At 42.8% G+C, this 27,242-nt stretch overlaps 1 protein-coding gene across 3 annotated transcripts in view; it reads right to left on the bottom strand.

Moving 5' to 3' along the window:
* Positions 1 to 1,219: 1,219 nt before the first annotated feature.
* epha4l (eph receptor A4, like) overlaps positions 1,220 to 27,242 on the bottom strand; it is a 64,598-nt gene continuing 38,575 nt past the window's right edge. The window contains exons 6-18 of one of the 3 annotated variants that reach the window (XM_042486071.1): positions 23,702 to 23,826; positions 23,427 to 23,586; positions 21,785 to 21,896; positions 20,169 to 20,227; positions 19,578 to 19,691; positions 18,253 to 18,438; positions 14,238 to 14,299; positions 12,460 to 12,669; positions 12,208 to 12,357; positions 11,563 to 11,759; positions 7,887 to 8,045; positions 5,460 to 6,704; positions 1,220 to 2,745 (exon numbers count right to left, since the gene is read on the bottom strand). In XM_042486071.1, coding sequence (XP_042342005.1) covers positions 6,590 to 6,704; positions 7,887 to 8,045; positions 11,563 to 11,759; positions 12,208 to 12,357; positions 12,460 to 12,669; positions 14,238 to 14,299; positions 18,253 to 18,438; positions 19,578 to 19,691; positions 20,169 to 20,227; positions 21,785 to 21,896; positions 23,427 to 23,586; positions 23,702 to 23,826 — 1,649 coding nt within the window. In that variant the 3' untranslated portion in view covers positions 1,220 to 2,745; positions 5,460 to 6,589. Of the gene's footprint in view, positions 2,746 to 5,459; positions 6,705 to 7,886; positions 8,046 to 11,562; positions 11,760 to 12,207; positions 12,670 to 14,237; positions 14,300 to 18,252; positions 18,439 to 19,577; positions 19,692 to 20,168; positions 20,228 to 21,784; positions 21,897 to 23,426; positions 23,587 to 23,701; positions 23,827 to 27,242 lie in introns of all 3 variants that reach the window. The other 2 variants (XM_042486069.1, XM_042486070.1) reach the window with 2 other exon arrangements.

The following is a 27,242-nucleotide window of genomic DNA, read 5'->3' as shown; positions in this document are numbered from 1 at the left end:
CATTATTTCTTAACCCTATAAGAACTGGAGCGACATCACATTTCATATTATGCTTTCAGATGCCTTTGACAAGTGTTTAAACCTCTGAACCCTGAGCAAATTGGTGCAATTTCTTTCAAAAACATGGGGGAAAAAAGGCAATGAAAAGGCAATTTTTTTTTTAAAGTGAGGGGAAAATATCTGTGAAAAAGAGAGAAAAGCTAGGGAAAAACTCCAGAACTATCAAGATATATATTTCTAATTATGTTAAGGTCATTTCCCTCTCTCTCTATCTTTTTTTTTTTAACTTTAATTTTCATCTTTCTGTATTTTTTTTTTACTAATCTTTTGCTAATTTTTGGGTCATTTCTTCTTTTGTTGCCAATTGCTTTCTTTCCAAGTTTTTGAAATAAATCAATACCACACCAAGTTCAAAAAAGTCTAACAGAAAAACTCAACTGTTCTCAGATTGGGGCAAGTTTATCAAACTCAGCCTCTCTAATCTTTTTTCATCTTCTGCTATAAGCTTGCCAAAAATCTGCGAAGGAGGCACACTTTCCCTTCGAGGCCGATAAACATCTCCCACTGCAAACTCCAGAGCTTTAATGCATGCATGCCTTGTGCTGGTGATTTCTCAGGAAATGTGTAAAACACCATTTGGCTCAATGTTGATCTCGAGCTCCATTTCTAAAACTGTCCTTTCTCCCCCCAAGCTCTCTCTCTCCCAGGCCCTTATCAAAGACTCGGGACAATCAGTGGTTTATCGCTGCTGGAAGTGAGCGCAGGAAACAGATGTTGTTCTGATTAAACACACACATCCACACACACTGCGCCAAGTGAGCGGTGCTCGCTGCTGCTCCAAGGACTGAGAGGAGTTGAAGGGCCAAGTGTTGGAGTCCAGAGTCATGATATCTGCTGAGCATGTGCTGCAAAAGGGGACACGCTGCCAACAGACGGGCCGTTTTTCTGAATTCATGTGTGTTTAAGTTACACAGAGCAACAGCAAGGAATAGAGGGGAAAAACGAGGCCAAGAAACTGCTCGTCGTACTACTTTGGCCTTTTCCCTGTGTTACATAACTCCTCAATTATGTGCAATCTTATAATGCAATAATCAATGCATGATAGTTAGGTAATCAGCTTTCCTCTTCTGACATAATGACTGCAATAAATGACAGTGCCGATGGCCTTTGCATCACACACTGCCAGCGTATGCATGAATGAGAGGCACAGAGATTGTCGTACGGTTTCTACTTTATTAAGAATGCACTTTGGCACCCCTTTATTTTCTTCACTTTAGGCTATTATTTTACAAACTAGATATAAAAGGACATAAATAAATGACATAAGTTACATGTACCTAGAGCTCCTTGACATAAACAAAATAAAACAAGGCCAAAAAAACATGATCATGTCAAAAAAAAGTACAAAAGAAGATTGAGAGAATGTTAGATCTACATGACTAGATCATATGGCATCGGAAGGCATACAATGACAAACATTAACTCTTGCGTTTTGTTAATTTTTTTTTCTTTTTTTTTTTCAAATCGTCCAACATTTAAGTAAAGGAAAAAAGTATTTTACAGTACATTCTGGTTTCCTCTTCCTTCCAAACATGTCTTGCATATTTCCAAACAGGTCCTTTTTCGATAGATAAAACCCAAAAAGCCAAAAAAAGGAAAGAGCAGTAGAGCTGTATTAAGGACGGAGGTGTTTTTGTATTATATGAAGCGTCATTTTTTCAAAAACATTCGCATAAGTATAGTTTAAAGAGATAAAGGAACAAAAACAAATATAGTCCATTGGGTTAAACCTGTAGCTGTATGATGGGCTCTGGAAAAAAAAAAAATTAATAGTTTTCCCTTCTTAAACACCTTTTCCTCACTTCTCTGATCCTTTTGTTGTGTACAGGTGCGTCATTTTAAACTGCTCTCATTTTCTCCTCAACTTGTCACGAGCTCGGAGAGTCCAAACTCTCGTCCGTGTTTCGGCACGTTTCTATGCACAGGAGGGTTTTAGTCACACCGTGTCGCCGTGTGTCCATTTGCCGCTGTTACTGCCAAAGCAGAAATAGGCTGCATTCCAGAAAGCTGTTTAATAAATGCTGTTGCTGAGTAGCGGTTCGCACGATGGGAGCGACATACCTCACATCGTTTTTAATTTTTTTTAGACGACACAAAAGCAAAAAAAAAAAATTCCAGGGTTTTTCTTTTTCCATGTCAAAAACAATACGTCTCTGTTATCTTCTCTTCCTCCACAGTGGCATAAAAACAGACACAATTACTGATAGTACTTCAAAGATGTTGTCACTCATACAGCTACACACACACACACAACCGTGCACACACGCCATCGCATTCGCACGCTCAAATCAAACGTTTGTTACTTTACATGCAAACAAAACAAAACAATAAAAAAACAAACAAAAAAAAAAAATCACAAAATAAAATGAAACTTTCAAAATAAAAGTACATTATCCGCTGGAGCAGGGCTTCTCGATTATATTACATTCTTCTTATTGTCTCTTTTTTTAAGCTGTTAAATCATTCATAGTAATTCCAGTACATTGCTGGATAGCCACAAGAGCGTAGTGGCAAGTTTGTCAAGTTGTGACGGTGGACGTCCCGGACGCTCCGGGATGGATCTGTCGTCTCGGTGTCGGAGGATACTCCAAGGAGAGGACGGGAAAGAAGGAGGAGGAAGACAAAGAGGAAAAATTCTGGCCGTGGTGAGCAAGCCGGGATCCTGTTTATGATGGACGGCAGCAGCTGGGGAGAGAAAAGGGGGGGAGGGAAAGAGGGGGTTGCATCAGTCATGGTGGTTTTGAATATAAACAATTTCTGCTTGGCATCCAGTCCTGACCAACAATTCTGCTCTGCAGCTCCGGCCTGATGGAACATTCGACTCATCTGCTAAACAAAGTCGAATGCCAGAACCGGAGCATCCAGAGACTGCGAGCGGCCGCACTACAGGGGGAAATATGGATTCTGTGGCAACGATGTATTAACTTGTGCGCGCCACATGCTGCTGTGCATAATATATGAAACATGCCCTTGACTTGTTGGCACACATCAAACACACAATTCACATGTAGCTGGCTTGTGTATTAGATGAATGCTCTCAACAGCTAATAAAACCGCACAACGCTGTTTTGTAACGCAAGCTCCTCAAGCAGGAGTACGAATAATTATGGCACATTAACTTCCAATATTTAACATATGTGGTGTCTCATGAAAAATCAATCAGTAAATAAAGTAAAAAGCCTTTTACAGCAGGCTTTTTTTGTATTGTTGTATTACTTAAATTCAATGCTTTCTGTACTGAAGGATTTATTTCTTTATACTGCTTTTATATATATTTTCAATATTGAGTCAACCCACATTCATATTAACTAAATAATTTGCAACTATTTTGATAGCTAAGCAATCATCAAGCAGAAGTTTAAGCTTCTGAAATGTGTGGTGCTTATGATTTTCTTTACCATGTAAATTTGCTGATTTTACTATAGGCGACATAAGCAGCCACCTCTGAAGCTACCAAGGCCCACCCACTGACTCCCAAAAAAATCGAACACGGGAAATGGTGAAATGTGTAGGTGGACAGCGTTAGAGTATAGAAATTAAAAAGTCAAAAGCCACTCTGGGTGCAGTTCAAGAAGAAGACACAATTTGAAAAATTGCAAATTTGCACATACCGTACCCTCTGATTGTTTTTCTTTTTTTCTTAAATCATTATTTTAGATCAGGATGACATTTGAAAATTTGTAGTTTGCAAATGAAAAAAAAAGGAAATATTTGTGCATACCATAGCCACTACTTTTTTCCCTTTAAATTATTATTTTATTTGTTGTATTTGTGCCAATTTCTTATTAATTCTTGTCCTTGTTAGTTACAAATACAGAAAAAATTATTTTTTTGTCTGCATGTGTGTGGAGGGGTGTTTGTTGTGTCGGGCTCTTATCATGTACAATAGTAATTGATTATCTTTGGGTTTGGGATTGTTGGTCAAGCTCTTTGAAAACATCACCATGGCTCTTTAAAATTATAAAAGGGGATTTTTTCACTATTTTCTAACACTGTGGACAAAACAATCAGGTGAGAACATGATTAATAATGCAGATTAATTAGGATAATTGTTACTCGCAGCTCTATTCAAAACCATCAAAAACTACAGCCTCCAAAATGGCCATTAAATCCAATTATGAACCTCTCTAAACTGCATACATTTTAACCAGTTATACAGACTCCTACTAACTTGTGACAGTGTGTACAAAATAATTCAGATGAGTTAACGTTGGCACATAAATTAAACCAATAATGTAAGTGGGTGAGATCAGTCTTGAACTTGTTAAATCCATGCTTTATTAACTCCTGCTCGTGTGCTCATTTGTGTGCATCTTCAACTCAGGACCAAACTTGGAAATCTGGCCATGGATTGATGACACAGAGCCAACTATGTGTTGTATCTGATGCTATTTAAACCAATCAAAATGAAAACACGACTTCTATGTATTCTGGCAGCAAATTTGCAAATCCGAGGATAGCAAAGGAATGATCCGGCCTGCTCTCACTGTGATTGTCTGGTGCTCGTCGCCTTTGTTGGTTGGATTGGTTTGGATTAGAGTAAGAGTGTCAGGGTAAGCTAATCAGAGGAAGGCAGGCAATTCCCTCACTATCCCTGGAAACGCAAATTTGCTTCCAGGTAGCATCACAGCATACTGGTGTGTTGGCTCAAGAGAAAAATGCCGCCCCAAAAACACCTTTTAGTCTTTCCTGGAAAGTGCTCCCGAGCTCTGGTGGGGTCTGTGTGGCTGATTGGGAGTCGGCGGCTGATTAATTCTTCTCATTAACATGCCAGCAGCATCAGGCCCGCAGACTGATCACAGACCAGTGGCTATTGATCTGCTCTGGCTACCCGAGGTGGCGCGACCCACTTGTTAATTAACACACAGCTTCTGGAGCTGAGGGGCCAGTGATGAGGGAGACAGGGGGGTCTAATGGATCTTTTAGGGCACTCTGTGGCTGGACGTAGATGATATTAGAAGCATACTGCAATAATAAAGGGATGTTTGATCCAATATCTTGATTTGTTTTATTTAACCCCTTGAAAGCTGGAGCAACATCACTTTTCTTGTCGTGCTTTCGGCATCTTTGACGAGTATTTAAACCTTTGAACCCTGAGCAAATTGTTGCGATTTCTTTAAGGAAAAACATGGGGAAAGAGGAAATGAGCAAGAAATGTTCCACAAATTGCAAGAAATTAGTAGATTTAGAAAATTATTTTTAAAAATAGGGAAAAAAGTTTTCCAAGTATTATTTATTTTTTCTAATTTCAGGTAATTTTCTTCTTGCAAATGTTTGGATAATTTCTTCTCTTGTTGTTCACTGCATTCTTCCCATCTTTTTGAGAGAAATCAATTCATAGAGTTAACATGGCTGTTTCTGCTCACGCTGAGTAAGACAAAAATACTACTGATTCTCACCTTGATGGCGGTTCTTGTAATCCTGCGTGTTTTTCTTTGTTTATTTGCTTGGCGATGATGACGCTGATGATTCTGATTCATTCTGCATCCATATTGCCTTTTAACATCCTTTTGTACAAATGAATCCTGACAATAAATTCCTTTATTCTCGTGTCCAATTTAGCGAGCCAATTCAACTGGTCCGATCAGCTGTCCATCAGAGGTGGTGAGGAAGAGTCGGAGGCTCCTGCAGAAGCTGGGCGGCTTTGGGGCTTTGATTAAGATGGGGAGATGAATGGAAGAATCCAAAATTGTGTGTTTATCTGAGGTGTAGGAGGGCATTTTTGGGAAGACAGGGGAGTGGGAAGGCTCCTCTGGAACATCAAAGACATTCTCAGCAATGTCCTGAGGGCAACAAAATACAGCGTTCTGGGAGAAAAACAAGGCCAGAACAGAGCAAAAAACACAAAAAGCTCTTCAAAAATAAGCCCTCCCCTGCACCGCCATCTCCCCTCAGAATCCAACCCTCAACCTCTCAGAGATTCACTGTTTATATATGATGGTCGGGATCTTCCATTTTGTCTGTGAGATACCAAACAGATCCAGCTGAGAGAGAACAATGGTGGCCGGGGCAGCCTGCGAGTCCCACAGAAACAATTCATGTACAATAAACACAGTCACAGGAAATCAAAAAAATCTGCTCCGCGGATTATTCCAGAAAGAAAGTTCCAGAAACAACACTCTGCCCAAGAGGAGGAAGAAAGGTACGGTTCCCCCTTTCCCTCGCTTTTCCTTCCAGACCATTAAAGGCACTCCAGATTAGCCTCTCGGAAGCACTTTTCCAGCCGTCCCTCCATCTATCCGTAAATGCTGCAGACAGAAGCGTCCCATTCTCCAAAACAACAACAAAAAAAGGGTAAGGTAAAGGTCTGATTTTTCAAAAAGTGCCATTTTCACCACTTTTTTTTTCTTCTTCATCAACATCTTTTCTTTTAGATCCAATTTAAAGTGCATGGATGAGGTAAACTATTTCTTCATAGTTTATTTGTCTCTTTTTTTATATTTAATCTTTTTTGTTATTTATGTATTTTTTTCATAAGAAACGAAGTCGCTTTGCTTCCTTTTTTTCCTTTTTTCTTTGTTTAAATCTCTCAGACGGGAACCATTCTGCCTTGCATCTGTTGCATTTGGGACAGCATTCCCTGGACGCTGGTCAGGATCTTGTTCTGGTGTGCTGCCGAGGAGATGCCTATGCGAGCCATGTCCCTGAAAAGGGGGGAAAAAAGAAGCCTTTTAGGACCGGGGACAATAATAACAAACACACGTAGGCCTGATCCACATGATGAATTTTACAGCCTTCCAGTGGAAACGAGTCTGACAGTTTAACTGCTATACAAGGAATTTCACTTGCCAACACAGCAATCCTAATCCTGTAATCTAACTGGCTGAAAAATGAAAATATTACAGACAAGTGACAGAATCTTAGAAACATTTAACACACGCAGACCTCGTAAAAGTTGTCACATATTGATTCTGCATGAGTCATATTGGAATAGTTTGACATTTGGGGGAATAAACATGAGAAGATTGGTACCACTCTCAAATCTGTACTCCAAATATGAAGCTACAGCCAATTAGATTTAAGATTCAAAGCAGATGTAAACAGCTAGCTTCATGCCAGAACTATAGAAATTAACCTAATTATTAACAAAAAAGAAAACAAAATAAAACAAAACACCCTAATTTTTACCTTTCTATTTGTGTATGAATTTTAAAAAATCAATTAAATGTGCTAATTTGTAAAATTTAGAGGTGTTGCATAGAAGATTATTTGCTGTTGGACAGAGTTTTTATGCTATGCTAAACTAAACTAGAGGAAGATAAACTTAGAGAAGCTAACCTGTAACAAGTTTAAGTTGTTTCAAAAGTCTTTATAACATTCCTGTTTAAATAATTAATTTATTGTTTCTTTATTATTTTTTGAAATAGTCAACATTAAATATAAATTATTTTAAAATATGAGGGCAAACATTTTTTTATTGTGATGACTTATTCACAGCTGGAATAACTCCTTTTAAATACTGAGTTTTATGGAACGGGAGATTACTTATTTATTTAGTCATCCACAGATCTTGTTACAAGCATTTAACCCAAAAAAAAACACTAAATGCTAACTCATTTCTGGGTTTTAGGGCTCAATCCTGCACCACTCAGTCCTGAACAATTCAGACCATAAATTGGGACATTTGTTATCTTTGGACATAGAGAGAATTAGAGTCTTACTCTTTGTTTTAGCAACATTTCTAAAAGTGTCGAGTGAGACAACAGAAAAACATATGTTCTACTTTATTGCCACAATTCCCTTGCTATAATAAAAGTTTTTCGTTGCTTAGCTTGCACTTTCTGTCTGTTTACTCCTTCCCTACATCCTCTCCCCTCCGTACTCACTCTTGTGTCATGTGGACCACAGCCTCTGGAGTGGTGTAGCCGGCGGCGGTGAAGTTGTCGCTGTATCTCTCCATGCCGATGGCCTGGAGCCAGTCCTCCACTGTGCCCATGGCTGAGGACGCCTCGGGGCTTCCCGGCTCCAGCAGGGTGGTGTTAGGCCTGGTGGGCGGAGGAGAGGGAAGTGGAGAGCGAGTTTTAATGACTGTCAGTTTGGTTCTGTTTAACAGTCAGTGTTTGATGCTGTTGTACTTCAGTCCAGGACTTAAGCTGTAAGCCCAAAATCATGTTGTGTGCAACTGTCTGTGCAAAAAAAACAATAAAAGTTACATTCTGTTTAAGTGCTTTTGACCTGAAAGGTAATGATCCACTTTCTTAAACAGTCTGGATCGCAACTGATTCGTGACAACAGAAACGTCAGCATTACAGGAATTAGTTTCCTCATGAAGCTGTTGTGTCAAAAGGCGTGACACATGAACCTCGTTCGATGACAGAGAGTTACTCACACGCTGTAAAATCCACCATGCTACATTTCTCTCCAGCTAGTCTTTTGGGGTCGTATCTGTTTTGTTTCCCTGTTTTGTGGCTCCTACCCGAAACCGAGCCAAACCAAACACGGTTCCTCCTGAGTGTGACCGACACACTTAGTTAATCCTTATTTTACAGAAAACACGTAACCCTGGCATACGTTTTCACCGCACGCTGGAGTTCCTCCTCACATTCGGATATTCATCAGCAGAATTACCTCCTCATTTTTTCACTTCTTACTCTCCCTTCTTTTCTCCCCAATCTTTAGTTGCTGTTGAGCATTACAGCAGTGCCGTCGGCCATGAAACATTTACATGGGGCCGGTGAGTCTGAGTCAGTGGCGGTCTCGTCCCGCTCTGCTGACTCTCTCACACACACACACACACACACTATCTCCTTTTATCGCTCTCCCTTCTTTAAAAGGGATGTTGAGTTGAAGTGTGAGAACAGGATGTCAGACTCTTTAATAAGTCATCTCTACTCAGTAGGTGGAAAAGATTAAGCATAGGGATTCCTTCACACACACACACACACACACACACACGCACACGCACACACACACACACACACACACACACACACACACAAACTCTCTACTTTCTCTTTTCCTCTTGTAACAGTAAAAGCTGCATTTATAGGATTCAGTTCTGCTAATTACTCCACTAGGACTCCCCTCTCGCTCTCACTGTGTCCCATTAGGTGCGTGTGTGTGTGTGTGTGCCGCTCGCACGCGCTCACACACTCGTTAAACTCAAACAGACTCCCATCGGCCTGCGTCGAGTCTGTAAACACACGTAGGTCATTCTTAACACATTTAGCTGCTCCAGAGTAATGGTGTCGGAGCTGTGGGGTCATGTTTGTTTTTAACTTGCCGTTACATCGTAATTCTCCCGCCCTGTTGGAACGCCTACATTCCTGAGTGTACAGCACCATTAAAGCTAGTTTGCAGAGAAACCCATTACGGAGGGTGTTTGTGCTGAAAAGAGCCACACGTTGCTGGTAGATAATGTTTAATGGTGAATGTAAACAGTGGCAAGAGAATAGGAGTCTGTGTGTGTGTGTGTGTGTGTGTGTGTGTGTGTGTGTGGTTGGTGTGAGAGGTAGAAAACTGCATATGTAGGTAATACACTGTGCAGTAAATAGGATGCATATGTGAGTTTATGCACATTTGTTTTTGGTGGGTTTTTTTGTAACATTTTGCAGGTCACTGCTGTGAACTTTATGTGAAATTCCACAACTTTGCAACACCTTCAAAGACAGGTGGAGCATGCGGTGGTGCAGCTGCCTGGTTATGAAGGGTTTTTTTAGCTTAATTTGCAGTAGTTTAGTCAGGCACACCAATTAATGCAAAGACTGTGTGAAATAAACACAGATAAGTGTCATATTATTAGTGATGTCTTTGGATGTCGGGAGCTTCTCTCCCGGAGCGTTGGAAGTGTGGGTGCAGGAAATGAAGACAAATGTTGCTTTCCAACTTAAACTCAGTGTCGTCAGTCTTCCTTTAAAGGTCAACAAAACAAAAACAGGCATGTAAGTCAAAACTCTAGTTCACTGTCTTCTGGGTAACATAACTAAAAACTGTGCTCTTCTCTCTGTCTCAATCATTCCTCTAACTGCACTGACCCCCCCCCCCTCACTTGGACAATCAGCTGATTTGTTTCAGCTGGGCAGCAATCAGTGTCCTGGCTGCCTGCCTGCTGGCTTATTGTGGGTATTGTAGTCTTTTAATGGATGCCATGATGGTTTGTAGTCTTTGCTGCAACCACCGGGAGGGAATGTATCTTCCCTCAATGACTGTAGTTCTCATGACATCACATACTGAATAATGTGATCAGTTTATAACATTATGTGATATTATTAGAATTCATCAAATTTCAAAAGTTTGCAAAATTACAACATAACACAATTGAGTAATTAACTATAATGGTATCTAGTGGTATAACTATTATAGTCACTGTTTTATAGGCACCATTTCTTTAGTAAGAAGTAGTTTTAGAAAAAAACTGTTGTGTTTTGTGGATTAACCAGACTAACAATGGATAGGGCTCAGACTTAACTGGAAAACAACACTGTGATGGGACAAATGATAACCAAAACTGCCTGCAAAGAAAAAAAAAAGTGAAGCCCCCTAGACACTCTTATCAAGGTGGAAATTACGCTGCGTTATTCTACCTCACCATTCTTAGAAAAAAAAAGGTAAAATGCGAAATGAGGGGACAGAGTTGTCTCGCCTTTAAGCTGCAAGCAGAGGCAGCAACACATAGCATCTATCTCTATGTGAAAGGGACAGCCGGCATGATGGGACGACGGACAAGGTGGGTGTTATATTTTGACGATTTCTTATGCGTGCAACCAAGCTGTTTTCACAAACTGCCAAATGTTTTCCTTTGAAAAGTAATGTACCCAAATTCATACATATCCTAGGAATTTTGAAAGGCTGCGATCACATGATGACTGTGCTGAAAGGTATAACCAAGGAAGCAGTCCTGAACGGTCTTTTGATGAGGCCCGTTGAAGTAGTGGATGGGTCACAAAAATTTGGACTTTCCTCATGACTTAACCCTGGAAATGTGTGTTCAGAACCATGTAATTGTGAATAATTTTAAGTGACGTCCTCAACATGTTTCTTTTCCTAAACCTATCCACAGTAACTTGGTGTTAATTGCGTAACTGTACTAAGGATGTAATGAGCAGCAGTTACTAACTAACTTGAGGAAGAACAATGAGCAAAAATGCCTACAAAATGGGGAGATAACGAGGTCAGAGAGCTCTTTACACTCCGAGCAGAGGACAACGATCAGCTACCATACAACAGAAATGGTAAATGGTTGTTACTGCCATGTTATGCCCTTTTGTTTTGTGTATAAAGCACTGCCACGTATGTTATAGGTCACACTACAGGCCAACGTGTTATATGTCACGTCCGTCACACCTCTTTTGCTTCTGGGGTGCCGGCATGCTATCTTAAATCACACACTAGGGGCAACATAATGCCACCATTGTTTGGTTCTGTGTAAAAAAGTGACTTCACAGTGACCCTGTGGCACAGTCTCCATGTAAAAAGGACTCAAGTAAGACAATGTTTTTCTATGATTTGTGTAAACTGACCCTTTAACACCACATCTCTAGCGTGTGTGTCTCGCCCTCTCACCTGACAGCAGTCTCTCCCCCAGTCCTCTTCAGAGTGTTGGGGTTGCGGATCAGCTTGTCCAGCATGTTGACGATCTGTCCAAACTTTGGCCGGTCGGCCCTCTCTCGCTGCCAGCAGTCCAGCATGAGCTGGTGGAGCGCCACAGGGCAGTCCATGGGCGGCGGCAGCCGATAGCCCTCATCAATAGCCTTGATCACCTGGACAAGAGATCAATGCTGCTGTAAGTCACTTTGTCTCTGAGTTTGTTTGTGTGGAGGGAGTTAAACTGAAATAAAAACTGTAGGCAGTTTGATTACAGCAAAGTCGTTCTGTTTCCCCCTAATTTTATACCTTTTGAGTCACCTTACTTTTGACACCTACGCAAGACATTTAGTTGTGAATAAATTAAATTCTTTAGCATCATTAGTGCCACTAGAATTGTAAATTCAACGTTTAATGAGAAAGGGGAATATCCTGCTGGTGTTTTATCACCCGGCAAGTAATTTGATTACATAACCAAGTTAAAATGATGAAGTGTCTTTTAAATATGTTTGACATTACGCATGCAATTGGGAATTATTGCACTCAAGCTCCAATATTCCAACAATAATTTCACTGTATATTATTGATGCCTGTCTACATATAATCGAATTTCTTCAGACTTACATCTTGGTTACTCATGTCCCAATATGGTCGCTCGCCATATGACATCACCTCCCACATGACGATGCCGTAGCTCCACACGTCGCTGGCCGAGGTGAACTTCCTGTAAGCGATGGCCTCTGGGGCCGTCCAGCGGATGGGGATCTTCCCTCCCTGTAATTGAAAGATGGGCTGATTAATGAAAGCTGACAAAGCCGACAAGCAAGGTGACCACCACATCAGTCGGACACATGCTTGCCTACACACATGACTCACCCTGGTGGTGTACGCAGCCTCAGGGTCGTCCTCCAGCACTCGGGACATGCCGAAGTCGGACACCTTGCACACCAGGTTGCTGTTGACCAGGATGTTGCGAGCCGCCAGGTCGCGGTGAACGTAGCTCATGTCTGACAGGTACTTCATGCCCGATGCAATTCCGCGCAGGATGCCCACCAGCTGTATCACTGTGAAGCGACCATCATTCTTCTGCAGAAAACGAAGGGAAACGTTTAAACGTGTTTCTTGTCATTTCAATGGCATCTTGAATGATTTAAAATGTTTGACACACATGGAAATTCTGTCTCAGTTTCAAATAAGTGATTTATAACACACCACATTACTATATTATACTATATAACAGCTAAGACTGTTTTGTTTCATACATGATTAAGTGTTTATTAATGTTTTTTTAAATAACTGTATAAAATAGAAATGCTCAATAACAGTATGAGCTGTATGAATACACATAAAACATCCTCATAGTGTACTACACAACATTTCTTAAAGCTACGGTTGGTATCTTTTATAATAAGGATTTTTTTGTCATATTTGCTTTGACTGTCACTTTATTCACACAGATGTACATAAGATAGTCTGTCAAAAATCCTCTGCTTATTCTATTGCCTTGTAGCACTTCTAAAGGCCTAACTGCGTGTCAAGAAAAACAACCAATCACAGCTGAGGAGTGTCTAACGCAGCTGTCAGTCTGCATCAAACTGTCTAATATGAATCAAGAATCTGTTACTGCATTGCCTATTTCTAGCTTCAAATGTTTACAGAGACACAGTGTACTGTTTGGCTGTAAAATGAGAACGTTATTTCACTGGTCTTTTGGCAGCGTTGAGTTCTCGTCTCAGATGTGTCAAACATGGCAGCCGGGTCAAAAACTTTCTCATTTTATAGCTGAACAGTACACCGAAACATGCTTGTGAAAATGTTTGAGGTGAGAAACATGTAATGCAGTGACAGAATCTGGATTCATATTTGATCAGTTTGACGGTTCACAAGCAGTGATTAATATGAATGCAATCTGTGTTAGAGGCTCTTTCGCTCTAGCTGGTTGTTTTCGGTGATGCTCTGCGGTTTCACAAGACTACCTGTTTAATGTACATATTTTAGAATATAGTGACAGTTTCAGCAAATATGGCAAAAGTCATGATCATAAAAGTACCTTTAACTGTTTATCGACATGCAAACCATATCGTAAAATATTGAACTAAGGTTATAAAGGATTTGCTAATTGTCTATTCAACAGTGCAAATCATTCACAGGCAGGTTTACATCAGTATATACAGTAAATGCGTTGAAAACACAAGACATGGTGCTCTATAGGATTGCGGCCATATTACAGTTATTAAGCATCTGATCACATAGGGATTTTGGATGCATAATAAAAGGACTTATGATGGGACAAACATTAATAGACAACCTACTATTGTACAATTAATTGTTATTTGTGCAACATAAGTTAGTAACACGTGTTCCTTTGAGACCTCTCTATGTTTGCACTGCAGATTCACTGGATAAAGTCGCTAAGCATCATCTAAAACCCAAAGTGCAGTGAACCCTGGAAACACCGAAGGTGAAACCGGCACCAGCCTCCTTGTCGGAAAAACAGTGAGTCGATCGAGGAGGGGATAAAGATTAGGGCGAATGTTTGTTAACGAACACTTGTAATTTCGGGGGATGACATTACAGAGATAAGATGGGATCAGCATGCTAGGGTCGTATCGCACGCTCGCACACATGTGCGCAGACAGAAACGCATGACTGACCCTCAGGAATGCATCCAGCGATCCGTTTTCCATGTACTCTGTGATAATCATCACTGGCTTACCTAGGGAGAGAGAGAGAGAGAGAGAATGAAAGTCAGATGATTATAGAGGTAAACGATGCACATCACAGCCCGACACAGCAGGGGGGGTTCTCCAGGGAATATGTGTGTGTGTGTGTGTGTGTGCGTGTTAGGCCATCCATCTCTGTCCCGTAGTGATTTAATTAGCTCAGTTGCCCTGACGTCCCACTTCTTTTTCTGCACATGCAAAGGCATCTCAGCTGAAACACAACACTACTACACACACCATCTTGTGTTTATGCAAATACGAACTGACGCTGGACGCATTATCCGAAGTCTCATCGCAGCCGCTCACCCAGAATCCCTCTGACTAGCTATTTATGTCACTCACTGTCCCTTTGCCCTCTTTCTCCTCTGCCAACTTTCGTCGCATCTGTCACTCTCCTGCTAGCTCCTCTCTATTGCTTTCCCTTCTCTCGCTCTCTTTCCCCCCTCGATCCCTGCCACTCCTCTCTGGCCTTTTTCACCCCATCCCTCTGTCTTCTTCTCTCCGTCTCTCTTGGGGGAGCGTCTGTGTCTTTATCTGAGCCGGGGCAGGCGGCGGGGAGGGTGGACATTCCCTGGTGGGTCTCTGTCTGTCTTTGTCTCTCAGGATGAGGGGGGATAGCGGTCATGAGGAGAGGAGGAAAGAGAGAGAAAGAGAGAGAGAGAGAGAGAGGGTGAAAAAGGAAAGGGAGGGTGGCTTGTTTTTGTCCCAAAAAGGCAGCAAGCCGGTGCCTAACCAGCCATGGCAACAACACATGCTGAAAAGTGCTGCCACAAATTCCTCCAAGAACAGCGCTGCTCTTTGCGGTCCATTTGGAGCGGCACAGTTAAGGTGGACTTTAAAGCTTATTGCGCTGACGAGAAGTGCTGACTTAATGCCTGGAGGGGAGGTTGTGTGAAATCTCTTGTGCCGGCCGAGCAGTTGGCAGCTGAGGTCTCGAAGGTGAAGTTCCTCCACTCCACAGCAGTCCTCTCGCCGTGCCAAGAGGCCGTCAGTCACTGCCTTACCCGCCGTGTGATTGGCACTCCATTAATTACGGGGCGCTCTGGCGATGCCCCCGAAAAGAGGAAGTGGAGTTAAAGCTGGGGGGAGAGCTTGGGCCTTCTTTGTCAGCCATCTTTGTTCCCTTTGTTGCTCGCCTCTGCCCCGGGGCTGCCGGTGATTGACAGCTCCCCAATCAAGTCTGAGGAGCGTCTGACCTGCGACCTTAAACTCTCGCCTTCCCAGCCCCGCCCTCTTCCTCCCTTCCCATTTGCATGCTAATTCCTTGTTTACTGAATACGCCCTGCTGCCTTTGGCAATGAACTCTGGGCAAGGGCCCCGCCAGTGGGCCGATTATCACCTGCCAACAAAACAGGGAATGGGGAAAAACGCAACAGGGGGACAATATTGGGGACGTTGGGCAAACGCTCCTCGGAGGCCCTGGCGTTTGCAGCAGACAAAGCTCTGGCTCTTAAACGCAGATCTTTTTCAAATTAGCACGCTCTTACTTTATGTAAATCAGCTATTAAACATATCTTCCGAGCTCTAATGGAGGCTGGATTTTAATTACACGCTCGCATGATAGAAACATACACAGGCATCAAGATGGTGGACGATGGCCAGCAATCCTTAGTGAGAGATTTTTGCACATTTATGTATTTCGGTGTCTATTTGGAGTTCCTCCATAATTAATGAGGCTTAATTGGCTCAGTTGGACATGCCAGCAAACTGAGGCCAGATTGAGAATTCCTTTTAACTTGATTGTAACGGAGAGGAGGGGGTGCAATTCAAATAATGGATTTTTAATAGATTCCTCTGACACACTCAAGTGTAAAGGACTAATTTGCCCAAACCTTGTGTCAGACTCTCAAAAGTAAGAGTGGATGGAGGTGGAGTGGGAGTTCTCGTGTTGATCACTTTGCTTTGGCACGTCGTCCTTTCATGTCCTGTCACTGCTGCGGAGCTCATCTGCTTCTCCTTCATCTCTCTGCCTCTGTCTCGCGCCGTCTCTTTCTCTTTCAGCCTCCGCTTCAGTAGTCCTACCACCCTCTATTTTCTGTCATTCCCACTGTTTTTCTCTGTCTTTCGTCTAATCCAGTGGTTCTCAGCTGGTGGGTCACGGTTCCATTCTGAATGAACTCATGACCATGTCAAGTTTGTGAAAAACATACTTTATTTTGATGTACAGTGAAATTTTTTTTTAGAAGAAAATTTGTGATTTTTGTTTTCCTACAGAGGTGCGGGCTAAGCCTCCAATGTCCTCAAATCCTAGAAACGCCTGTTTTTACTGTATTCTTCATTGTTCTTATTCTTGAATACGTGGTTAATTTCTCATATGTGCGGATGTTGAACTAAAGATTAAGGAGAAATTTGGACCCAGTGAGCCGTTGGGAACCACTGATCTAATCCATCAGCTCCTAACTGCCTTCCTGTCTCTCTTTCTCTCTGCATCTCTCTTTGCACCTTCCCTGTGTGTCTCCTATTTCCTCTCTTTCCTCCCGTCCATCTGTCTGCATTGTCTCCGTCTTTCTCACTCTGTCTCTGCGAGGTCCGAGAGGTCATTCCTCGTGGTGAGAGGTGTGATAGGTGATAAGCAATTCTGCCTGTGCTGCTGTTCACTTTCAGCTCCGGCTGGGCTAAATGTGTGCTTCTATCTGTGTGTGTGTGTGTGTGTGTGTGTGTGTGTGTGTGTGTGTGTGTACGTCAGTGTGGAGACGCTGTTATCTAGCACAGATAGGGCCGGGCTGTTGTGTCACGACACATTAAGGCACTTCATCCATCTAACCCAAGCCGAGGCTGGCCATCAGCTATGGTAACACTCACGCACACATGCGTGCAATCAATGGTGCACATGTGCCGACAAGACATTTGCGAGCACACACACACATACGCCTCTAGCTTAACAAATAGCACCGGGAAAGGTGTAAAGGTAGGGAGAAACAGAGAGACGGAGAGCAGAGAGTGCCAAGGGCAGAGGGAGGGAGATTTGGCCGGTGTTTTGTGGCCATGCAGCAGCAGATAGAGAAGGGATAGGGTATCACTCCCTAACCCCAAACACATTTACAGCTGACACCATGATTAATGAGCCTGGTGCCGCGCTACAGGGCCTGTTCCTGGACCCATTAGACCCCCTCCCAACTGCCCAGCTACCTCAAACTCCCCCTCCTCTCCAACGCTGGACCCCTTCCATCTGGACAAAGCCCACCTGGGGATACCCCAGATGACAACACCCATGTGCACAAACACATATGTGCAATATACACGTCGCCAAGATCAGATGCACCAATAAGTGGTCGTATTTCTTTAGATACTGTTGGTATGCAGGTATTAACACACACAACGCCACACAAATACACACATTTGGCTGGTAAGATTGGTTTGTCCCTACACTCACCTTTATCCAATGTCACCCAAAACCGCAGACATAGTGTGTAATGATTTATTGTTCCGTTTTTTTTTTTTTGTTTTTTTTTAAGGGAGAAAGGGGACAGCAGAAATGAATGTCCTTTCTGTATTATTATAATATAAAAGTCTTTGTGTGTGTGTGGGTGTGAACTGAGTATTATTGCAGTTTCCTGTAGTAATTTAATTTCTCCAAAATAGTTGAAGGTCTCTCCAAATGCAAACCAAATCATGTGGGGATCCAGTGTTTGCCTCCTGTCTGAATGTGATGTTTTTTTTCTACACCTTACCATGTCACCTTTTGCCTAACCATCCATGTCAGCATGAGCGTTTGTTGACATCCTGGCATTGTGTTGCGTGATGTGCTTGTGATGTCTAATTATAACCATGTGCACGTCATCCCACGATGGGCATTTATTGACATCACGATAGCACTATCGTCAACAGCAGACAGAAGGATATCTAGAGGTGTGATATGTAGACACCGCAGTGATCTGCAAAACAGCAATACGTGACGACTTGAGATGAGAACGCGAAAAAAAAAGTAAAGAAATGTTTGACATACATTTGGTGACCACGCCTTCGAGGTGGATGATGTTCGGGTGGTCGAACTGCCCCATGATGCTGGCCTCAGACAGGAAGTCCCTCCTCTGCTTGTCGGTGTAGCCGGCCTTTAGCGTCTTGATGGCCACGCAGATCTCCCTCTTGCCCGGCATCTTCAGGCGGCCGCTGCAGACCTCGCCGAACTCCCCTGCAAACACACGCTCCAGGTGAAAAATGTGGAATGATGATTTAACAAGCACTCTGATACTACAGCTCACGGATTATAAATGACATCAGGAAGGGAGTGTGTGTGTGTGTGTGTGTGCAGGTTAGAAGGGGTCCACTTTAAACATTGATCAGGGTCTCTAATCCCTCACTCCCCTCCTCCTCTCGCCCACTGGAGCAGAGAGGAGAGGGGAAATGGATATTGATTCTTTCTCTTTATTATTTTGTCATTGGATGACTTTTCTGTGGCCACAGGAATAGAGCAGACAACATATTTAGCCTCCTCTGAATTTCATTTATTTTTTACTTTTTTACTTGTTGACCTCTCTAGAGACAGACCGAATGTTATTGCCTCAGCAAACAATGATTTTTATTCAAGAGGAGTACACATGAGAGCAGCCACGCACAGACATGAATCACTGGGAGAGATCGCTGCAGAATATTTGCATGAAACGAATACCAAATATACTATTATCCCATTAGGCGAGATGCTTTTATCCAAAGTGTGTTACAACATCCCTTTCTTCCATTACACTGCATTCATAATAACTGATGAAAAATGACAGCGTGAACTTAAGTTGCTGGATTTTAACCATTTAAAACATGAGCACATTGATTTGACTTTTTGCAAAAACAAAGGAAGAAGGCAATGGCCAACTTAACAAAACATGACCCAAAGATAAGCAAGAAATTAGTAAAAAGTTAAGAGAAAATAACCAGAAAATTAGAAAATCAATCAATCCCCAAAAGTGCTGGAAAAAAAACAAACATGTATACTTTTTGCCCATAACATAATTGTAATTATACAATTATAATAACTGTGAAAATACTCTTCTGGACATATTTTTTTTAACATTCTCCTTTAAAAAAATAAAATAAAATATAAAACATTTCAGGTCGTTCAGGTTTTCTCGTCACCTTTCACAAATTTCTTGCAATGTGTGGGACATTTCTTGACAAGTTGCTCACTGCCCCCGCCCCCCATGTTTTCTAAAGAAATCAAAACAATTTGCTCAAGTTTCAAAGGGTTAAATAGCTTGTAAAAATCGTCTGAACGCAGCACAAGAAAACTGCTATTTGACCAGCAGGTTTTCAAGGGTCAAGCTGAATATAGCTCCTCACCAATGCCGATAACTTTCTCGATCTTGATACAGGAGGCGTCGATCTCTTTGGCGAACTCACGAACAGCTTGGTTTGGGTCCTCATAGGTGAAGGGATCAACGTATATCCTCACTCCTGAGAAAAGAAGTATGGAGAAAAAAAAGGAAGGAGAGAAGAAAGAAAATAAAGAAAGGAGTAAAAAATGAAGGTTAATTCATTCCGGCGAGTACACTCCATCTGTTCTTTATTTCCATCGTGCTGCAGGCTACACCGCCTCCTCTGTGGAACCTCCTCCTTTCTTCTCCCCATACCTCGCTCCACACTCGGCTTTTCATGTCACTACGACTGACTCCAGTGAAGATGGAGCTCATTAACTTGACTTTTTTTTTGTGGAACGCAAATAACAATGCTGATGACTTGATAATGAGGTGTTCGGAGCATGTTAGGATGCAAGTACATTAACTTCAAAATAGTTTGTTTTTCTCCTCCTCCACACACACACATTTTATGGGCTTCATTTGCGGTTTAGAGTGCATGCACATGAGTGCACCTGACAGCGCTAATGTTTTTCAATTATAGAGTTGTGTAGGTGGAGTGTTAACTGTGAGTTACCTTGATGTAAGTGCTTCTCTTCGTCCGAGTCCTGCTTGGCCTTGCTGTATTTACTCCTTCTGGGGACAAAGACAGCAGGATGGTCAGTCACAGTGACAACAGCACATGGAGAAGTTTTGAATCTCGGGGAAATTATGTCAGGAAAAAGGGCATCTGCATGTCTTGTAAAAACTAAAATAATATATAACATTAATGAAAAATAAGTGTCAATTCAGTAAACCCTAATTAAACTCAACAAGACTCCAAACCCACTTATATATCAATTAAATTATGTCAAGTGGTGACACAATCACTGATTACTGATCATACATTTTTATTATTAATCTATTATTATTATCTGTCATTAAGTATATTGAATTACTTTTATTTGTAACGGGGTATTTTTTTGCATTGTTGTCATACAACTTCCAGTCAAAAGTATCCTGCAGCACTGAAGGTTTCTGAAGGGCACTGACTGATAGCAGCAAATCAATCCAAGAGAAGATGCACTTAAATCCCTCTGAATCCCTCAGGCAGCCTGACACCTGTGCTTATATTGATGCGTCGGGTCAGTGGTGGAAATGACCAGATGTGCGAGACATTGTCCTCCTCTATGGTTGTGTAATGATGGTAAACGGCTACGTGATTACAGTCCCTCCCCACAATCACAGGATGGCCGCGGCAGCACAATGACAGTGGCCGTCACATGCATATAAAAAAGGCTGAGACAACCACCTGCTTGGCTGGGGAGAGAGGCAATCACATGGAAAAGAGAGGACACACACACACACACAAAATCAACATCCCCCTTCACTCCCCATCATTCTCAACACCAACACACACGGAAACAATGATTTGCTTTCCATATAAAGAGGCACACATAAGGGGATCAACGCATGCCCATAAAAGGTACACGCACACACACAGGAACAGACCATTAACACTCCCCTTCCCCCAGTGCCACCATGAAAACAATACTTTTTTTTCACATAAGGACGTGCACACACATATACATCCCCGATACACACAGGGGGAGTGCGGTTAACACCCTGAGGTGAGGCAGCCCCATCTGCATGTAATCCCATCTGTGTGACGGTGCTTTGTCCTGCTCGCTGGTTAACACCCTGAGATTGGGTCACTGCAAATCCACCTGATGCCTCTCTGTCTCACTCTCTCTGTATTCTATCTCCTACTTTTCATTGCCCGCTTATCTCATTGTCCACCCTCCTATCCCTCTCCTGCTTGCTTTTTTTTTTCTCCTCTCTCTCCCATTCTCTTCACGGCGGTCAGCAAGGCGCAGCGGGGGAAAATAACTAGCGGCTGGGATTACAGCCACTAGCTGAGAGATGGAGGGAGAAGGATGGGAGGATGGATGCAGAGGACAGGGAGCGAGAGGTCGCTGATTGCATCTCTTCAGCTGTCGGAGCTGTCAATCACGTCTCCGGTGTGGCGAGTCATCACTCGTCGGACGTGAGCGAGTTGCACTGGCTGGCTGTGTGTTTGCGCGCGTTTGTGTGTTTTCCAGTGACGTCCGTCTCCTGACAGCTACTTTTCCCCAGCGCTAACCAAGACATCCCTCATCTGGGAGGAAAAAAAGGACAGACAGAAAGCAGAAGGGACAGAAGGATAGAGCTCACCTTCGGCTGATGACGAAAGCGCTGATGAGGATGATGAGGAGGACCACGCTGCCCACCACTGACACCAGTAACACCGTGGAGTTGGCCCCGTCACCAATAATGGGAGCTGGAACTGAAGAAAAAGGGAGGAAAGATGGGAGGAAAGGAAAGAGAAAGGGAGGGTGGTTGGACAGAGACAAAGAGCAAAGTCAATATCAGCGTGCTCGATCGAGTCGCCGCACATGAAAGAGCACACTCTGTACACTCTGTGTTTGTCAGTCACTGACCCCCCTCACACTTCCTCCCAGTGTGTCTCTTCCTATTCCATTGAGACAATGACGACCTATTAGGATGTGTGCTTGACCATGTCATTATCATGCGCTGTGGTCTCTATCTGCATTACAAAGGGGACACCTGGGCCTGAGTGCATCTCTGTAGCCCTCTTCTTCTTCATCTACCAGTAACAGTTAATACCATACAACATGGTGTTTACTTGAGTAAAACTAATAAGCTCAGGCTTTTTTGATTACATTTTATTATTGAACTGATAGATTCCAAAGTGTTAGGCAGCATTTACATAAAAATGGTCCTACTAAAATTGTTTTTTAACAGTGGCTTTAGTTACTTTAATTATAATTCAACTCTATTTGGCCCATTAGCCATAATTCATACTGTCACTTATAAAAATACATAAATAACAAAAATGTCAGTGATGTAATCCTCCATCATAAGGCTATGACAAGTTCATAATTCCCAAACTGTCTTTTTTTTTCTCACTCCACTAATCGATATATTGGGGCGATGCTGTCGTACTATAGCAGCCAAACGCAAAGCTTTGCCTCATAATATAATGAGAGCCCAATTAGCTGCACCAGCCCGGGTCGAGGGTTATTTTTAGAAATGAAATCACTAGCGGGACCGAAAAGTTACACACGTAGCCAGAAATTTACCAAACTGGCAACACTGAGAGCACCGCTGTATAATTCAAGACAAAGCCAGAGAATTATCGCAAAATGGAACTGGCACAATATCAATTATCTTGTTTCCACATACATTAGAGGCTAAAATTGTGAATTAATTACAAATTGATTAACTATCTGATAGTATTATAAATATTCTGAATCACAGCCTGCCCCAAGATTATATATTATTTTTTAGGCTGCTCCATTGCATCAAATGGGAATATTAGGAATCTGTGGGATCTCCAAAAGAATAAAATAAAGTTGTGGGTTTTAGTAGACGCTATTACTGTAGTTCTCTTGGGGTTTCAATAAGTTTTCGAGTTTTGTGTTAACAATGAACACTCATAACATTTAAGGCTACTAGCGAGAAGCTAAAAGAAGCTATCAGCAGCTTCCAACTAAAAGTATCAGAAATGGTATCACTCTTCAAAAATCCATGCAACTTGAACCCTAGCTGCCACTGAGGCTCATTGCAACTTGAATAATAGAAGCTACTCAAGTTGCCAGTCAGATGCTGAAGCACAGTATCATTTATCTTTTATAGACGACAGCTATTTCGATTAATGACTTCACAATGAAGGGACAAACTCGTAAAAGATGCTATCATTGCAGGATTTCACAGAAACAGGCTGTGTTAGAGCTGGCATCGAGCCTCTCTGGCTCAGCAGTGCACTGATGTCATCAAAGCAAGCTGAACTCACCGGAGTTGGTCATGAACTCAAACGGACCGCTGAATTCCCCGTAGCCGGCCGCCGTACGAGCACGCACGTGAAAAACATAGGAGGTGAGGGGGGTGAGACCCTTGATGTCAGTGTTCCTTGATGAGGTTTTTATGATTCTGTAGCTTCTTTCATTTTGGTCCTGCGGGATGATAGATTATAGTGAGACAGAGAAAGCAACCAAGAGGACAGGATTTCTTACAGCCTGCTTAAATGTATTGCTGTTTTGGAGATTTATCGCCCATGGGACCCCTTACCTTCTCATAGTACTTGACCTCATACTCCAGGATGACCCCGTTGGCTCTATCCGGTGGCTGCCAGGCCAGTGAGATGGTGTGTCTTGTGATATCCTTCGCCTGGATGGAAGTCACTGGAGAGGGAGCTGGTAAGATGATCAAAGAAAAAGAAAAAAAAAATTTAACCCGCTGCTCTTTTCCAACCCTCCTTTTTTTTCAGCCTTGGAGACATCAAGTCTGTTTTGTGTTGCTCTCGTGAATCCCCGACTCTTTCCTCCTGCTGAGAAAGTCAAACAGCGGGCCAGGCCACAAGGCAATCACTTCCATTTGTCTTTGAATTTGGCTTCCATTCAAAATTGGAGGCGTTACAGAGCTGTATGGCCACACAGCTGAATTGCCAGAGAGGGTATGGCAATACTCTACTTCAGAACTAATGGTTGGCATCAATAAAACTGATCCAATTTCCCCTCGGCTGACGCTAGCATCTCAGACACTTTCCTACAAGCTGGCAAAATAATGTCTAACTTCATTTTCTGAGGATACCCGGGTCACCCTGGGAAACCTTACGCTGCTACAAAGTCCGCCTCGGAAAGCTCGAAATGAGCTCAAACGCCTTCGCCTCCTCTTTTTTTTCCATCTTCAATAGAGCAAATCAATTGGTTTTCATTAAAGCTCCAGTGAGCGATCTTATCTCAAGCCCTTCCTGCCGTAGCTGATAATGAGGCCATATTTCAAGCAGCCGTGCTATCTGCGTTCAGACGCCTTTAACATGTGAAGGTTAAAGCACAGATAATGGCTTACACTCGTCCCCTCCCTCCGGTGTGTCATGGCTGCACAAATCAAACCTCTATCTTCAGGGAGTGTGACAATGCTAAAATTGGGTCATACACACTCTTGACGCTACAAAGAGAAATCCGTCGGTGCAGGAGAGATAGTGTTGTAAACAGGAAAACACTCATGTACAGATTGAGTTTATATATCATGGGCTAGGTGGAGTTATAGACCAAGGAACAAAAAGTTACACAGATGAACAAACAGCTGAGAAGACCTAGAATGCAAACAAGCTCTTGCCTGAGCAGTTTGGGAGTTTTAGCATCTACAGTAATCCTATAGGAGCTTAAACCCACGTTCACACAAGTACCCTTGAAAACTATCTTGGGTGGTGTCACAGTATTATGGTATACCAATGTATTTAGAAATCCAAAGGTATGTTCTTCAATACTATCACAAATACAGGAGCTGCTCTTTCTTTTAGACTCATTATATGTGGTGCACAAACACCACAACACCTAATGTTGGAGGGATAAGTTACAGGACTGTAAACGGCTGCCAGCAAGCAACGGCAGGAGAAACCCATAGGGAATAACGGCATGTTTTTTTTACATCTAACTTGTTACATTAAGGATTTATTTCAACCGAACCGGAGCTGGTCATAGATGAAACAATGGACGTACTACCGTGGCTTGGGTGGCATATTATTATTACATATTGACAACCAAACATCTCTTCTCCACAGAGCCAGAACAAAGCAACACACAAAAAACAACATTTCCACTGATGCCCAGGTAGCGTTTCATTGTAGCGTCTGCTCTTACAAGTTCTCAAGGAGAGAATCTTTGACCTCTGCTCCTCATTGATACTGTAACCTTACTCGTTCCAGACCATCTGCCTTTTAAAAAATTACAGTGGGATGATTAATGAGGGGTTCGCGGTCCACCGATTATGATTGGATTATCTATGACATTATATACATTCTCATCACTTTGACCAGGGGCTCCAGGGAGCATAGCCTTTGAGCTAAGGCTAACAAAACCCCTGCTTTTAGCCGGAGATTGAGTTCAAACGGGCCTGGAATTCAAGCACCAGCCTCGGATTGAGTTTCAGCAGGGTGAGCGGTCGGAGGGAGGGCGGAGGGGGTTTGTGACTGGTGGGGGACTTGATGGAGATGGAGAGGGATGGGATTGCAGACATCTCTTGGTAAATAGATTAACCCAAGGTTGTGTAATCCTGTTGGCCTAATGTGTTGCGTCTCCGTTAAACAATTAGATGGCGGCCATTTGTATCCCTCCGATCAATCTTACCCGGCAGCGAGAGCCAATTTGAAGGCCCTCCTGGGGCTGAGCAGGGACGCTCTGGCTCAGAAAGAAAACCCCTGAGGGGGTCGGCGGCCTCTGTGCCCTCCGAGGTAATCCACACATCCATCTTTGCTCCAAAGATGACAGATATGGCGATTTAATCGCGTTCGCCTCCTCTTGTTGCGTTTTTATTTTTCCCTCGACTAATGTGAGGATAAAGATGAGTGATTTTCTGAGTGGTCCCTTCTGAGATTCCCTACGTGAGACTGCAAGGTTAGAAACAGGCAGACACAAGATAGGTGATCCATCAAGGCCAACTTTTTTCCTTTCTTTTCAAAGATAAATTAGTCAAAGGAATGCCAAAAAAAACAAAAAATACTCTCAAACCACGCTTACACAAAGTGTACAGACCTAATGCAAGACTAAACCTGACATGTCTATCCTCAATAGAGAGAAGTTTAACCTGAGGCTGCGACTTGGGCAGACCATGCCAGACGAGCTGGCACCTCTGTAGATGAATTTAAATATGTGGGGCAGATCTCTAATTTCTTACTGCCTCCTGAACGCGTGGGCTAAAAATGCTGGCGGAATACTAAGTGTTAGACGCAATGAATATTCAGATCTCATTTCAGAATCGAGCGCTCCAAAAAAACTCTTTCACAGCCTGCGACACTTGTGCACACACAGTACACACACACATTCCCAGTACCACAAAGGACCTCATTACACAAACAGAAAGATAGAAATTCACACAGAAAAACACACACCTAGTGCCATTATCTCACACAGACAGAAAACAACTCAATCATGCCACCTATGCAGACATTATAATGAGTAAGGAACCTGGCAGTGGCACATGGAGTTCTGGGTTTGGTTTGGAAAATCACTCCCCTGAGACAATGGCGCATCATTTTTTTTTTTTTATTTGTTTGAGGTTTTGCCTCTGCATGGAACACAGTTTGTCAAGTGAGCAAGTTTGTCTTCGCCAGCGTGTTCATCACAAAGAATTTGTGTTGCGAGGAGCAGCTGCGGTCGGCGTGAGCAGTTGCGCGAATATGCGGCCGATTACAGTTTGACATTAAAAGAGACAGGGGCCGGGGTGCACATGTGGTTGCCAGATTGGAGACTGGTTGCCAGATTGGAGTCACTGGATTTTGCTGCCGCCAAGGAAAAATAGCCGAGGAGGGAGCCGTTTTTCAGGGTGTCGAGAAAATGGCTCCTGCGTACAAGATCCTCTCCCCCTCCCCTGCCTATAAAGCCTGCTTCCATCTCCCCGAACACATTTCCACATGTCCGATTTTTGCCAGAGAGATGGAAACTCACACACGTGTGCTGACAGACGTGCCCACACACACACTCTCCCTCATGCACTAATTCACTTTTAGTCACCTCAGCCTGCCAAGTATTTTGTATCGAGACATAAACACCTCTCTCTCTGACTCTCTCTTTCCCTCTTTCTCACACATACACACAAAGTGCTTGATCCC

This window comes from Plectropomus leopardus, chromosome 5 (assembly GCF_008729295.1).
Source record: "Plectropomus leopardus isolate mb chromosome 5, YSFRI_Pleo_2.0, whole genome shotgun sequence".
In the NCBI taxonomy this organism is placed as follows: Eukaryota; Metazoa; Chordata; class Actinopteri; order Perciformes; family Serranidae; genus Plectropomus; species Plectropomus leopardus.
This window is presented reverse-complemented; position numbering and strand designations above follow the sequence as displayed.